The sequence below is a fragment of the Solanum tuberosum genome, unplaced genomic scaffold (genome assembly GCF_000226075.1).
Source record: "Solanum tuberosum cultivar DM 1-3 516 R44 unplaced genomic scaffold, SolTub_3.0 scf00931, whole genome shotgun sequence".
Classification (NCBI taxonomy): Eukaryota; Viridiplantae; Streptophyta; class Magnoliopsida; order Solanales; family Solanaceae; genus Solanum; species Solanum tuberosum.
Window position 1 is genome coordinate 13,203 of NW_006239901.1, and position 15,667 is coordinate 28,869.

The window sequence follows — 15,667 nt, forward strand, 5'->3', positions numbered from 1 at the left end:
AGGGTTTAGGATTTTTTTTCATTGAACGACCCTTGAGGGGGTCAAGGGATGAGCAACACCCCCATGCCTTATCATATATATATAAACCAAAATTATACAAGGATGGGGGCATTTACCTTACCTCCAAACCTAAGGTGGGTCCAAACTCGACCTACCTACTAAGGTTTGTCGACTCAACCCAATACAATATGATATGTTATTTAAACTAAGCTCCTAGAGAGGACTCCTCTCTTAATACAAAGTTACTAATAATACATAAACAAGGGAGACTCTCCCCTTACACGAACTTGAAACTAAGCCTACTCAAACTACTATACCTAAAAGACATAGTAAATGTGAGGATAATGTAGCTCATGAAAATTGAGACAGAAGACAAATCTTTATGATGTCTATTTGGCCTACTGTTGTCGAGCAACTTGACAGGAAACTGACATGGATCATTTGTCATTTATGTACTTAGTTCCTGTCATGGTTGATAGATAGTCAAGGTGGTTGTTTATTCCTTTTCAACTTCTTCCTTCTGAAATTTTGTACCCCCATTTTCTCCAAGAGATAGCTTCCTTTTATTGCATGGGGCAATTGAGGACGAGTGTAATAATGTTGCACAATATCTTGTTTTTGACTGTGTTTGGCCAAGAGGTCTGCTATACCATTAGCTTCCCTGTACATATGAAGACATTGAAAAAAAACACACTGTTTAGCAAGAAGCTGTAAATCATGTATGTACACCTGAATCTTCCAAGGAGGCGCATCAACCTGTAATAGCCATTTATTTAGTAATTCCGAATCAACTTCTAATATAATATTATTGTAACCATGTTGTATACACCAATTTAAACCATAACATGCTGCTTGAACCTCTGCTTGATTATTTGTTCCTTCACCAAGAGGTATAGCAAAAACAAAAATTATGATTCCTTGTTCATCTCTTAGAATGCCTCCCCCTCCAATTTTCCCCGGATTGTGCAAAGCACTACCATCCGTATTCAAGTTATATCTATTAGGAGGAGGAGTCTTCCACATAACTAGTGTAACTCTTGTCTATTGATTACATCTTTCAATGCTTTCCACTACTTCTGACCAGATCACAGGCAACTAAAGGTAAGGAAAAACAGAATGAAGAAGTAAAAACATGTCTTTGAAAATCAAATATTTAACTTCGAAAATACTAGATGTTTTCCCTCCATACTTAGTTGAGAATCTATTTTTCCATAGATTCCAACATATGGGGTTTAAGGTTTACAGTTTTGAGTTTAGGGTTTAGGGCATAGGGTTTATGGTTTAAGTGTTTAGGGTTTAGGTTTTAGTTATCAGGTTAAGGCTTTAAGGTTTAGAGGTTAGGGTTAGGGTTTAGGCTTTTGAGTATAGGATATAGGGTTGGTTTTAGGGTTTGGTTTTTGGGTTTAGGGTTTAGGGTTTAGGGTTTACGGTTAGGGTTTAGGGTTAAGGGTTTTGAGTTTAGGATTTAGGGTTTCGGGTTTAGAGTTTAGGATTTATAGTTTAGAGTTTAGAGTTTAGGGTTTAGAGTTTAGATTTATCGTTTACGGTTTAGGGTTTAGGGTTTTTCATTTATGGTTTAGGGTTTAGGGTTTAGGATCTAGGGTTTAGGGTTTAAGGGTTTAGGGTTTAATGTTTCAAGTTTAGCGTTTAGTGTTTAGAATTTAGGGTTTAGGGTTTAGGGTTTTTAATTAAGGGTTTAGGGTTTAGGGGTTTTTTTTTTTTAATTTGAACGACCCTTGAGTGAGTCAGGGTCTAAGCAACACCCCTAGGCCTTATCATATATGAGAACAAAATATACAAGGAGGGGGACATATACCTTACCTCCAACCTAAAGTGGGACAAGAGTCAACCTACCTACTAAGGTTAGTCAACTCCACCCTATACAATAAGATGTAATATTAAAACTAAGCACCTAGAGAGCATTCCTCTACTTAATACAAAGTTACTAATAAAACATAAATAAGGGAGACTTTCCCTTTAAAAGAATTAATGAAACTAAGACTAAACAAACTACTATACCTAAAAGGACATAGTAAATCGAATAGTTTATAACATGTCAAAATGTAATGCTGTTGTAGTTGAAAGCCTTCTCTATAAGGATTTTGAAGTATGTCCAAGGTGTTTGTTTAGTCCTTTTAAGATTCTTCCGTCTGAAATTTTGTACTCCAAATTTCTCTAATAGATAGCTTCCTTTAACTGGTAGAGGTAATTGATGATGAGTGCAGTAATTTTGTACAATGTCTTATTGATGACTATGTTTGGCCAGTAGATCAGCAGTACCATTCGCCTCCCTGTAAGTATGCACACACTGAAAAAACACACATTGGTTAGCAAGAATCTGCAATTCCTGTATATACCTGTGTATCTTCCAAGGGGGAATAGCAACCTGCAATAACCACTTTGTTAATAATTCAGAATCAACCTCTAATATAATATTAGTGTAACCATGTTGGATACACCAATTTAAATCGAAACAGGCAACCTGAACCTCTGCTTGATTGTTAGTTCCTTCACCAAAAGGTACATCAAAAGCATATACTATACTCCCTTGATCATCTCATAAAATGCCTCCCCCTCCTATTTTTCCAGGATTATGTAAAGCACTACCATCCGTATTTAACCTGTATCTAGTACAAGGAGGAGTTTTCCACATAACTAAGGTGACTCGTATCTCCTGTTTGCATTTTTCAATGCATGCCACCAGTTCTATCCAACTTACAGGCAAATGAAGATATGGGAAAACAGAATTAAGCATTAAAATCATGTCTTTAATAATCAAGTATTTAACTTTGTGGATACTGGATGTTTTTCCTCCATACTTGGCTGAACATCTGTTCTTCCAAAGATTCCAGCAGATGACTATAGGGAGTGTTTGAATGATCATCGTGTGCTGTGTTCTTCCTTGCAATATCACTCCAACACAATATCTGGTTAATTAATGAATTTTGTTGCAGTTGGAGTCCCATGCTGCCTGCAAAGGATTTCCAGATATGGCCTGCAAAATTTCCTTGAAGGAAGATGTGTTCAACATCATCCCATCCTTGCTGAAAACAACAATAACATTTCACAGGTTCCACTCCAAAATTTGCTAAGGATTCATTTGTTGGTAATTTATAACGTATTTCTCTCCATAGAAGAAATGACATTTTAAAAGGTATATGTCTATGCCAAATTTGTGAATTAAAAACTGTAGTAGCCTTCTTCTTCCTGCACATTTCCCAGGCTGATTTACAAGTGAACTCTCCAGCTTTAGTGAGTTTCCAAACCGCAATGTTTTTAACTCCCTGCACAAATTGAAAGTTAGTATTTAGAATAGATGGAATAAGAAGAGGAGGTACCTGTTGTCTCAGTTTCCTTTCATTCCATTTTCCATTTACTAAAAAGTGTGCAATGGTAGCATTGTTAAGGCTTGATATAGAGGTATTATAAGTAGCTAGAGCACCCATTCCTAGCCAGTCATCCCACCAAAAGGAACAACTTCCAGATTTGATTTTCCAGCCTATATTCTCCTCGACTTGAAGCTTGTGTTGCATCATGTATCTCCACATCAATGACTATCATGTATCAACCTTTTTTGCCACTGGATGAGCTCTTTGGCAGTATTTGGCTTTAAGAAATTGACTCCATAAAGATACTTTAGACCTGAAATTCCACCATTCTTTGTATTGTAAAGAACTGCAAATATCTGACAGTCTTCTGATCCCTACCCCACCTTCTGTATATGGTAAGCTCATTGTGTCTAGAGATGCCTAGTGATATTTCCTTTTATCTTGATCCCTTCCCCAGTAAAAATCAACAATGATAGTCTCAATGTATTTAATAGTAGTACTGGGGGGAGAGAGGGCAGCCATAGTATGAATAGGTATAGATTGCAAGGCATGTTTGATCAATGTAATTTTCCCCCCAAAACTAAGTACTTTTGCCTGCCAGCCACACACTTTTTGGAAACCTTCTCCACTAAATGAGAATAATAAATAATCCTTTGTCTACCAATATAAAGAGGACATCCTAGATACGTAATAGGACTGTTTTTCTATGAAAAAGTAGTCACTTCTTGAATGGTATGGATGATGTCTTGTGTTGTATTATCAGGAACCATAAAATGACTCTTTGCTTTGTTAATAAGCTGGCCAGAGGTACTTTCATATTCCCCTAACATGTCCATAATAAGCTTCAGGGAATGTCTATCAGTAGATGACAAAAATAATAACATCATCTGCAAAACTCAAGTGATTAATCTGTGGTCCTCTAGGCTCCATAAAGAAACCTCTGTAATTAATATTCTAATGTAGAGAATTAAGAATTCAAGTCAATACTTCTGCTCCTAAAATAAATAGGGCAGGGAATAAAGGGTCTCCTTGCTTAAGTCCTCTAGTGGAATGAAAGAAACCATGTCGATACCCATTAATGATTATAGAATACCAATTGTTACTCATTATTCTCCACACTAAATTAGTGAATATCTCCCCAAAACCAAATCTCCTAAGTGTCAAACATGTAAATGACCAAGACACTCTATCATATGCCTTGGTCATGTCAAGTTTGATTACAACATTATTTCCTGTATATGGTTTTTTAATACCATGAGTAATCTCTTGAGCAAACATTATACTTTTTGTAATACTTCTACCTCTTCCAAACTCGGACTGATTGTCTGATAATAATAGAGGCAGAATAGTAGCCAATCTCATGCTCAAAATCTTAGAAATTATCTTGTTAGAGAAATTACTAAGGCTGATAGGTCGAAGATCAGTGAATTTTGTAGGCTTTTCTATTTTTGGCAGTAAATCCAAACATGCATGAGACATGAACTTAGGCATAATGTTAACCACAAAAGAAAGATTGTACAGCTAGCTGCCAGTAAATCTTCTTCAATGATACTCTAACAAACTTGATAAAATTTACCCCCGATACCATCTGGCCCTGCTGCTGAGTTTGGATTCATTGCAAACACAACTTGTCTGAGTTCCTCCATATTAGGAATTGCTTGCAACAACTCATTCTGTTGAGGAGTGACTACTGTAGGAATATTCTGGAGGATTTTGTCATTATTCTCTCATTCTGGCCTTTAAAAATTTGTTGATAATAATCTCATGCTGCCTGTGCTATTTGCTCCTCACCTTGTATCCACTCCTCATTATCATTATAAATCTTACGCAAAAAGAACCTCCTTCTTCTACTTCTCATCAAAGCATGAAAATATTTGGTATTGGCATCACCATCCTTAAACCATTGTAATTGAGTCTTTTGTTTAAGTATAGATTCTTCCATTTTCAAATACCTAATATAATTTGCATTCATCTGATGAAATGTCAGTCTACTATCTTCATTGTTGTTTGTCATAAGTTCCTCCTCTGATTGCCTGATATTTTCCTCAAATTCCTTAACCCTAGTAAAGATATCTCCATACTCTTTCTTAGACCATTTGCTAAGTGTACCTGTTATTCTCTTCATTTTCTGATGCAGTCTCCACATTGGATTGCCATTGGCAACCTTTTCCCAGCACTGTTGTACTGTCTTCAAAAAAGTGACATTGTCAACCCAAAAATGTAAGAACTTGAAATATTTGATGTGACTCTCAATAACCTTAGTCGGTAAGAAATTGAAATATTTGATGTGACTCTCAATAACCTTAGTCATTTCCATCAACAGGGGACTATGATCAGAACCAACAGAGGATAAATTCTCAACAATAGTTTGAGGCATAACCTCTAACCATTTATCATTAACCATAGACCTATCTAATCTCTTCCAAACTCTAGCTTATGCATCCATTTGATTACACCAAGTGAATGGAAGTCCTGTGTATCCTAAATCAGATAATCCACAAGCATCTATTACTCCAATAAATTCAAAACTCTTATTCATATTGTAAGGTATTCCCCCAAGCTTCTCCTCTATAGATGTGATAACATTGAAATCACCAATTGTACACAAAGATACTTCCATATTAGCATAAAACAAGAGTCTGTCTCATAAAGATCTCCTCATGTATTCTTTACATTTAGCATATATAAAAGACAACATGAAATTTTCAGACATATCTGTGTGATGAAAAGTTATTGTAATATGTTGATAATGTGTTTCCATAATACGACCAGTGACCTCATTAGACCAAAATATCCAGATTTTCCCATTATCATTAGTAACTGCTTGATCCATCTATAATTGACTTCTCACTATATCTATATGATAGTTATTAGCAAATGGTTCCAGAATAGCAATAATAGATAGGTGATGAAGTTTCTTGAGAGTTTGAAACATTTCCGAAGATCCTTTGGTATTGATACTCCTAGCATTCCAAAAAATAACCTTAATCATTAATAACATTTTGATTTGGACCTAGTCATGGGCCTGCTAGAGTTGTCAGACATGCTGGTAATAGGCTGATGAGGGTGGTGTCAAGTTTGCTTCTTTCCTCTTGGGGATAAACCCTGTTGTTCAGTCATTCTTTGAACATCAGAATACGTATCCTGGAAAGTAGAACCAACAACCTGATCAGTATGTTTCATGGTGTCCTTTTAATCCTCATCAGAACCATCCATAGATTGGTTGTCAGGATTAAGTTCATCCTTAGAATTAAGAGCCCATAGTCATCAGGATTCACCTTAACCTTATTACCTTTATTAACAACCTGTTCATCATTATTCTGTCTTATATTTGTAATATTCTGATCTTGATGAGAGAATTGTTCTTCAATCTGTTTGTCTGCAGCTATAACATATGATTTTTTACCCATACTCTGCTGCAGTCTCTTTTTGATAGCCTCTCTTTTCTTTTTACTCAATCTGTCACCAGATTTATTATTAAATCTGCCCTGTTGTTGCCCTGTATCTGTAACCTGTTGAGTGCCAATTTGTTATTGATTAGTGATAGGGGTAGCAGGGACTCTATAGACTCCACTAGGGTCACTATCCAGTTCCTCATGGCTAGCATGAGTCAGGTCCTCCCTCCCTTTGGAAACCCCTTCCTGCAAGTTAGTAGGTGTCTCCTGACCCTTCCCATCCAAACCTCCAATAGCTACCTTAGCAATAATATTGTCAACATTAGTAATGGGGTTAGGGGATGGGAGCATTAAGTCAATACTTGTAACAGCTTGTCCTGTAGACGCTTCCTGTCTTTTATTAATCTGTGTTACCTATGCAGAACTTTTATCCTCCTGTACAGGCCTGTTAATGTTGTCCTGTCCAATGCTTGCTGATTTTCTATTATACTCATCCTGGACTTGCCTTTGAGTTGCTGATGTCTGAGGTCTGCTATCACTTTTATTGCCTTTGTATTTGTCCAGAACCTCTAAACTAGGTGATGACTCCTGCATATCAACATTAATATATGTATTTTGTGTAGGAATAGTAGTTATACCTGCCTGTTTGGTGGACTACTCTGCTTGTCTGGTGTGGTCTCTAGGTGCCTGTGGTTGATTATTGTTCCTTCTCCTTTGTCTTTGCCACTGATCATCTTGTTGATACTGCATGTGCTCTTGATCTCTTTGATGCTTATAATGCTGATTATTATCTTCATTCTGCTCACTTTCTTTGTGACCCTTAGATTGTTGTGGATTATTATCCTTATCTTTAGTATGTTTGTTCCTCACATTCTCGAACTCCTTTTTCTTTTTGTCCTCATCTCTTTGCCTTATGGTACAATCACTTTCCAAGTGTCCTTGATGCTTACAGTAGAAAAAATAATCCGGAATGTTATCATACTCTATTGTCTGCCATCTCCCATCAGTGATATCCTCCCCTCCATAGCCCATCCTAATGTAAGGGGGTCTTTTTTCAGTAAGATCAACTTGGACCTTCACCCTTGCTTGACTACCCCTAGTCATTTTAATAGATGCAGAATCCAAGTATAAAACCTTGCCAATAGGTGAAAGCAATCCAGAAACAAAGTCTTTAATATAATAGTGCCAAGGTAGCTCAGGTAATGAAATCCAAATAGGGACTATAGGAGTTTCTTCAGCCGGTTTAAAATTAGGAGTCCACACTTGAATTCTCATTACCTGCCCTGCTATATCATCTTTTGCTTAGTCCAAACCATATTATAATCCAGCTCATTATCAAGATCATTGTATACATGTCTAGAATTAAAATGGGTCAATTTTAACTCCCCCGGATAGTTGAGTTTGTAGAATGAAATTATTCCTAATAAGCTCCACTTTAGGCATGGTGTTACTAAAATTTCCCCAATGAGGGTATATTGGCAGGTGGCTGCTAAATCTTTCATGACCTCTTCTTTCACATATAACACTGCACGCAGACCCTGTTTAGTGGTAATTTCAGGTGCTGTCAATGTAATGGAAACATTACATTTGGCCTGATTGTACCTAAGTCTATCAGCATAAGTTTGTACAACAGTATAAAGGGCAGGAGCAGCTAATGGATCAGTTTTGGGAAGATTAGGAATGTTACCAAGAGGACGATCATTTCCAACATTATATGCATTAACTTTTTGAACAGATTTATCAAAATTACTAGAAATTATAAGAACATTCTATTGATAAACCTGTTGTTGATCAATTCTAATGCTAGCCTTAATCGTATTACTTTTCCTTTGTTCTTTAGCAACCCAAATTTGCTCATTCTCCTTTCTACGCTGTTCATTACCAAAATTCGCAGGAATTTGACTCGCAGGAATCACAAGTGTATGAGATTTATCAATATGAGGTATACCTGTGTTCTTGGTTTGATTCTTGATAAGTTGTTCATCCATATGAGAAGTGCTCGATTGTCCCAAATCTTGAACATGTTGCTTTCCTTCTCTATGTTGAATTTCAATTTCCTCTTCATATTGTATATTTCCTAATTCGTCGCCGGAATCCTTGCAGAATCACCTGCGCCGACAATTCCACCTTGAGATGAGCTTGAAGCTTCAATATTATGACTTCCACGACCAATATTACAATCCCCAATAATAGAATCATCGTAAATCACCTCTATATTGCTTCGATTTTGGTGGCGCCTTTGGGATGAATCACCCGTCACCTTCGCCTGTGTATTTCGCTCAACTAGGATGGTGAAATCAAGTGGGTTTTGACTATTATGTCGATCTTGGAACTAGAAATCTTTTTCGCCTGCCCCTTTTCCTTGAATTTGACACAAATCTTCCATGGATATATGAGTGCGAGTGCCATCCAACTCCCTTTCCGCCATAGCAATATGAATCGCCTCTTCTCTCACCTTCGAGGAGTTGTAGGATGAAGCTGAAGACGATTCTGGTAACAGATGATGTATATTTGGTGTGGGCATCACTGTAGAAGGATCTGGTGGCCTGAATCGATCATCTAGCAACATTTTTTCCATTTTATTGATGTTAAAACTTTGTGAATTTAGCCGAGATAGCTAATTTCTTGAAGAATTCTAGAGAGAGAAAAATTTTAGAGAGAGAAAAAATTCATGAAATGAAGAGGGGATGGGTTTAGGGATTAGGTTTAGAGTTTAGGGTTTAGGATTTAGTGTTTAGGGTTTAAGATTTAGAGTTTATTGTTCAGGGTTTAAGGTTATGGTTTAGGGTTTTGGGTTTAGGGTTTAGAGTTTAGGATTTGGGGTTTAGAGTTTAGGATTTAGGGTTTTAGAGTTTTTTTTTTTTTTTTTGTTGAACGACCCATGAGGTGCATCAGGGGCTGAGCAACAACCCCAGGCCTTATCATAAATAAATTCAAAAATATACACGAATGGGGACATATACCTTACCTCCAATCCTAAGGTGGGCAAGAATCAACCGACCTACTAAGGTTAGTCGACCACCCTATACAATAAGATGTAATATTTAACTAAGCACCTAGAGAAGACTCATCTCTTAATACAAAGTTACTAATAATACATAAATAAGAGAGACTCTCTCCTTACAAGAAAGAATGAAATAAATCCAAACAAACTACTATACCTAAAGACATAGTAATTTGAGTAGAATGTATCTCATGTAAATGAAGGAAATAGATATTATGCTTGTTTGATATACTGTTGTCTTTTCAACTTGATAGCAGCCTGATGCATAGCATTTGTCCTTTAAGTGCTGCTTCCCGTTTTGCTAGAAGAGACTTAATATAATCAAGGTGGTTGTTTGATCCTTTTCAACTTCTTTCGTCTGAAATTTTGTACCCCCATTTTCTCAAAAATGTAGCTTCCTTTTATTGCATGGGCAATTGAAATTGAGTGTAATAATGTTGTACAATATCCTGTTTGTGACTGTGTTTGGCCAAGAGGTCTGCTGTACTATTAGCTTCCCTGTACGTATGAAGACACTGAAAATGTATACATTGATTAGCAAGCAGCTGTAATTCGTGTATATACCTGTGTATCCTCCAAGGGGGACTAGAAACTTGCAAGAACCATTTAGTTAGTAATTCTGAATCAATTTCTAATATGATACTAGTGTAACCATGTTATATACACCAGTTTAATCCATAACATTCAGCCTGCAACTCAGCTTGATTATTTGTCCCTACACCAAAGGGTACAACAAACGCATAAATAATGATCCTTTGTTCATCTCTTAGAATGCCTCCCGCTCAAATTTTCCCCGGGTTATGCAATGCACTACCATCCGTGTTCAGCTTATATCTATTAGGAGGAGGACGCTTCCACATAACTGGAGTAACTCCTATCTCCTGTTTACATTTTTCAATACAATCTATGACTGCTGGCCATATCACAAGCTAGTGCATGTAAGGAAAAACAGAGTTAAGAATTAACAGCATGTCTTTGAGAATCAAATATTTAACTTTGTGGATACTGGATTTCTTTCTTCCATATTTAGCTGAACATCTATTTTTCCATAGATTCCAGCATATTACTATAGGAAGAGACTGTATGAATGTCATGTGTGCTTCATTCTTCACTGTAATAGCACTCCAACACAGTAGGTAGTTACTCAGTGAGGTCTTCTGAAAATTGATACCCATGCTACCTGCAAAAAACTTCCAGATATGGGCTGCAAAATGGCCTTGAATAAAAATGTGATTCACTTCATCCCAACCCTGCTGAATGCAGTAGTAACATTTCTCAGGTTCCATCCCGAAAGAAGTTAATTTTTCATTGGTTGGCAATTTATGTCTTATTGCTCTCCATAGTAAGAATGACATTTTGAAAGGAACATGTTTAGGCCAAAATTTGAGAATTAATGACTGCAATGTCCTCTTTTTTCTGCAAATTTCCCAGGCTGATGTGCAGGAGAAATTTCCAGATTCAGTATGTTTCCAAACTGCAGTGTCTTTAACTCCCTACAAATATACAAAGTTAGTATTTAAAATAGAGGGAATAAGAAGAGGGGGAACCTGCTGCCTCAACTTCCTTTCATTCCATTTGCCATTTACTAAAAAGTGTGCAATAGTAGCATTATTGAGACTTGATACAGAAGTAGTACAGTTATCTAGAGCACCCCTTCCTAGCCAGTCATCCCACCAAAATGAGCAACTTCCAGAATTGATTTTCCAGCCGATATAATCTTCTACTATAATCTTGTTCCTCGTCATATATTTCCACATCAAGGATTGTCCAGTATCCACCTTTTCTGCGACTGGATGAGTTCTTTGACAATATTTGGCTTTAAGAAATTGACTCCACAAAGAATCCTTAGACCTGAAAGTCCACCATTGTTTGTATTGTAAAGATGTGCAAATATCTGTGAGTTTTCTTATCCCTATCCCTCCTTCTGTACAAGTTAAGCTCATAGTGTCCAGGGAAGCCCAATGATACTTCCTTTTATCCAGCTCCCTCCCCCAGAAGAAGTCTGCAATAATGGCCTCAATGTATTTAATAGTAGTTCTTGGAGGAGAGATTGCAGCCATAGTATGTATAGGTATAGATTGCAGAGCATGTTTGATCAGTGTAATTCTACCCGCAAAACTAAGAATTCTTGCTTGCCATCCACAAACCTTTTTGGAGACTTTCTCCACTAACTGAGAATAATAAATGATCCTTTGTTGACCAATATAAAGGGGGCATCCTAGATAAGTAATGGCACTACTTTTCTAGGAAAAACCTGTAACATCTTGAATGGTATGAATAATGTCTTGTGTGGTAGTATCGGGGACCATAAAATGACTCTTTCCTTTATTAATAAGCTGGACAGAAGTATGTTCATACTCCCCTAAAGTATCCATAATGAGTTGCAAGGAATGTCTGTCAGTATAGGAAAAAAGAATTACATCATCTGCAAAACTTAAGTGATTGATCTGAGGGCCTTTAGACTCCCTGAAAAAACCTTTATAACTAGGAATCTGATGTAGAGAATTAAGCATCCTTGTCAATACCTCTGCACCTAAAATAAATAGGGCAGGGGATAAAGGGTCACCTTGCTTAAGCCCTCTAGTGGAATGAAAAAAACCGTGTCTATGACCATTAATTATTATAGAATACCAATTGTTACTTATTATTCTCCAAACCAGGTCAATAAAAACCTCCCCAAAACCAAATCTCCTTGGAACCAAACATGTAAAAGGCCAAGACACTCTATCATATGCCTTGGTCATATCTAGTTTGATGACCATATTAGTTCCTATATGAGTTTTCTTAGTGCGATGAGTAATTTCTTGCGCAAGCATAATACTTTCTGAAATACTTCTACCTCTGACAAACCCAGACTGATTAGCTGATAATAAAAGAGGTAAAACAGTAGCCAATCTCATGCTTAATAATTTGGAGATTATCTTATTAGTAAAATTACTAAGACTAATCGGTCTAAGGTTTGTAAATGTGGTAGGCTGTTCAGTTTTGGGAAGCAAAACTAAACATGCATGAGACATGAACTTAGGCATAATGTGACCACAAAAGAAGGACTGTACAGCTGTCAATAAATCTTCCTTAATGATATTCCAACAAGCTTGAAAAAATTTGCCCCCTATACCATCTGGACCTGCTGTTGAATTGGGATTCATGGCAAACACAACCTGTCGGAGTTCTTCTAAAGTAGGCATTGCTTGCAGCATATCATTCTGATCAGGAGTAACCACTGTAGGAATATGCCAAAGGATTCTTTCATCAATTCTGTCATTATATCCAGTAAATATGTGTTGATAATAATTACAAGTTGCCTGAGCTATTTGCTCCTCACCTTGTATCCATTCCTCTAACCTCCTTCTTCTACCTCTCATCAAAGCATGAAAGTACTTTGTATTGCCATCACCTTCCTTAAACCATTGTAGTTGTGTCTTTTGTTTAAGGATAGATTCCTCCAGTTTCAAATGCCTAATGTAAGTGGCATTTATATGATGTAATTTTGTCTAAGAACTTTTGTGTTGTTTGTCATAAGTTCCTCCTCATATTTCCTTATTGTATCCTCAAATTTCCTTACCTTAATAAAGATATCTCCATATTCTTGTTTAGACCAATTGCTAAGGGTGGATGTTAATCTCTTCATTTTCTGATGCAGTCTCCACATTGGGTTACCAGTAACTCCCTTTTCCCAACACTGTTGGACTGTTTTCATAAAGGTGGCATTTTCAACCCAGAAATTTAAAAATTTGAAGTATTTTGTATGACTCTCATTTGTCTTAGTCAGTTCCAGTAGCAGAGGACTGTGATCAGAGCCAACAGAGGATAAATGATCAATAGTAGTTTGAGGCATAACCTCTAACCATTTATCATTAACCATGGACCTATCTAATCTCTTCCATACTCTAGCTTGTGCATCTCTTTGATTACACCATGTTAATGGAAACCCTGTATATCCTAAATCAGTTAAACCACATGGTTCTAGCACACTAATAAACTCAAAGCTCTTATTCATGTTGTAAGGCATTCCCCCAAGCTTTTCCTCTATAGATGTGATAACATTGAAGTCTCCAATTGTACACCAAGGTGTATCAAGATTAGCATAAAATAATAACCTATCCCACAAAGGTCTCCTCAAATGATCCTTACATTTAGCATAAATAAAGGATATCATGAACTGCTCAGGGAGATCAGGGTGTGTGAAGTTGCATGTAATATGTTGCTCATGATTTTACAAAATATCACTAGTGATTTCATCAGACCAAAACAGCCAAATTTTACCATTAGGATTACATACTGCATGGTCCATTTGAAGTTGAATTCTCAGCATGTTGATTTGAGAATTGTCTGTAAATGGTTCGAGAACAGCAATCAGAGTTAAGTGATGCAGTTTCTTGAGTTTTTGAATCCTTTCCAAAGAACCTTGAGTGTTGATACTCCTAGCATTCCAACATAGGGCCTTAATCATTAACAACCTTTAGATTTGGACCTTGTGATGGGCCTGCCAGAGTTTGCAGATGTACTGATAGTTTGTTGCTTGGTTTGTCTACTTTGTTCCCTACCTCTTGGGGATAGACCTTGTTTTGCTGTAAGTTCATGAACTTCTTCAGGCCATTTATCCTTAAAGGTGGAACCGAAGGTATGAGGAGGCTGATTGTTGTTGTCTTCCTCTTCTTCATCAGATTCATCAATGGACTGATTATCAGAATCCAATTCATCTTCAGAATTCAAAGCCCCATAATCATCTTGAGGTGGCCTATAATGTCTACCCTTGTTGACATCCTGATCCTCTGTGTGTGGTCCATTATCTGAAACCTGATCAGAATTCTGTCTTTTTTTTATAGTATCTCTTCTTTTTTTACTCAACCTACCTTCTGATTTATTATTGAACTTGTCTTTCTGTTGACCAGTATCAATGTCACCTTGCTGCCCAGTAGTTTTGTGAATTGAAATAGGGGTATTAAGGCCTCTATAGTCACTACTAAGATCAACGACAACCTCATGTACAACATGAGGCAATTCTCCCCTCCCTTTGGGCACCCCTTCCTGCACATTAGTAGCTGTCTCCTGTATCCTCCCAGCCATACCTCCAACAGCTTCCTCAACAACATTCTCAGTAACAACATTATCAAGGGCTTCAGGGGATGGGAGCATTCAGTTAAGGGTATAAGGTTTAGGGTTTACGGTTGAGGTTTAGGATTTTATGTTTAGGGTTCACAGTTTTGATTTAGGGTTTAGGGTTTAAGATTTAGGGTTTAGGGTTTCGGGTTTAGGGTTTAGGATTTAGTGTTAATGGTTTAGGGTTTATGGTTCAGGGTATATGGCTTAGGGTTTAGGGTTTAGGGTTTAGGGTTTAGGGTTTAGGGTTCAGGGTTCAGGGTTTATGATTAAGGGTATAAGGTTTAAGGATTAAGGTTTAGGGTTTAGGTTTTATGGTTTAGTGTTTAGGATTTAGGGTTTAGGGTTTAGGCTTTAGATTTTAGGATTCAGGTTGAAGGGTTTTGGGTTTAGGGTCTAGAGTTTAGTATTTAGGGTTTTGCGTTTAGGATTTAGGATTTAGGATTTAGGATAAGAGTTAAGAGTTTAGGAATTAGGTTTAGGGTTTAGTTTTTAGGGTTTAGAGTTTTGATCTTAGTATATAAGGTTGGGTTTGGGTTTAGTGTTTTGGGTTTAGGGTTTAGGGTTTAGGATTTATGGTTAGGGTTTAGGGTTTTGAGTTTCGTGTTTATGATTTAGGGTTTAGAGTTTACGATTAAAAGTTCAGATTTAAGGTTTAGGGTTTAGGGGTTTAGGACCTAGGGTTTAAGGTTTAGTATTTAGGATTTAGGGTTTAGGGCTTAATGTTTACGGTTTAGGTTTTAGATATTAGGATTTTGGTTTTAGGGTTTACGATTTAGGTTTTAGGTTTTAGGGTTTAAGGTTTAAGATTTAGGGTTTAGAGTTTAGGGTTTAGG

General features: G+C 36.9%; 1 protein-coding gene across 1 annotated transcript; it reads right to left on the bottom strand.

The window, feature by feature from the left end:
• Nucleotides 1-10,510: 10,510 nt before the first annotated feature.
• Nucleotides 10,511-14,867, bottom strand: LOC107059230 (uncharacterized). The gene is made up of 7 exons (XM_015305721.1): nt 14,203-14,867; nt 14,011-14,152; nt 13,294-13,890; nt 12,386-13,129; nt 11,276-11,899; nt 10,796-11,221; nt 10,511-10,657 (listed from the first exon to the last, which is right to left on the bottom strand). Exons 1-7 carry the CDS (start codon nt 14,865-14,867, stop codon nt 10,511-10,513), a joined length of 3,345 nt encoding a protein of 1,114 aa, XP_015161207.1.
• Nucleotides 14,868-15,667: the final 800 nt, after the last annotated feature.

Coding starts and splice junctions, on each gene's coding strand:
- LOC107059230 (XM_015305721.1), bottom strand. CDS start 14,867: ATGCTCCCATCCCCTGAAGCCCTTGATAATGTTGTTACTGAGAATGTT. Junction 13,891..14,010: donor AACTTCAAATGGACCATGCA/GTATGTAATCCT, acceptor CTCCCTGAGCAG/TTCATGATATCCTTTATTTA. Junction 10,658..10,795: donor TCATACAGTCTCTTCCTATA/GTAATATGCTGG, acceptor TACATGCACTAG/CTTGTGATATGGCCAGCAGT.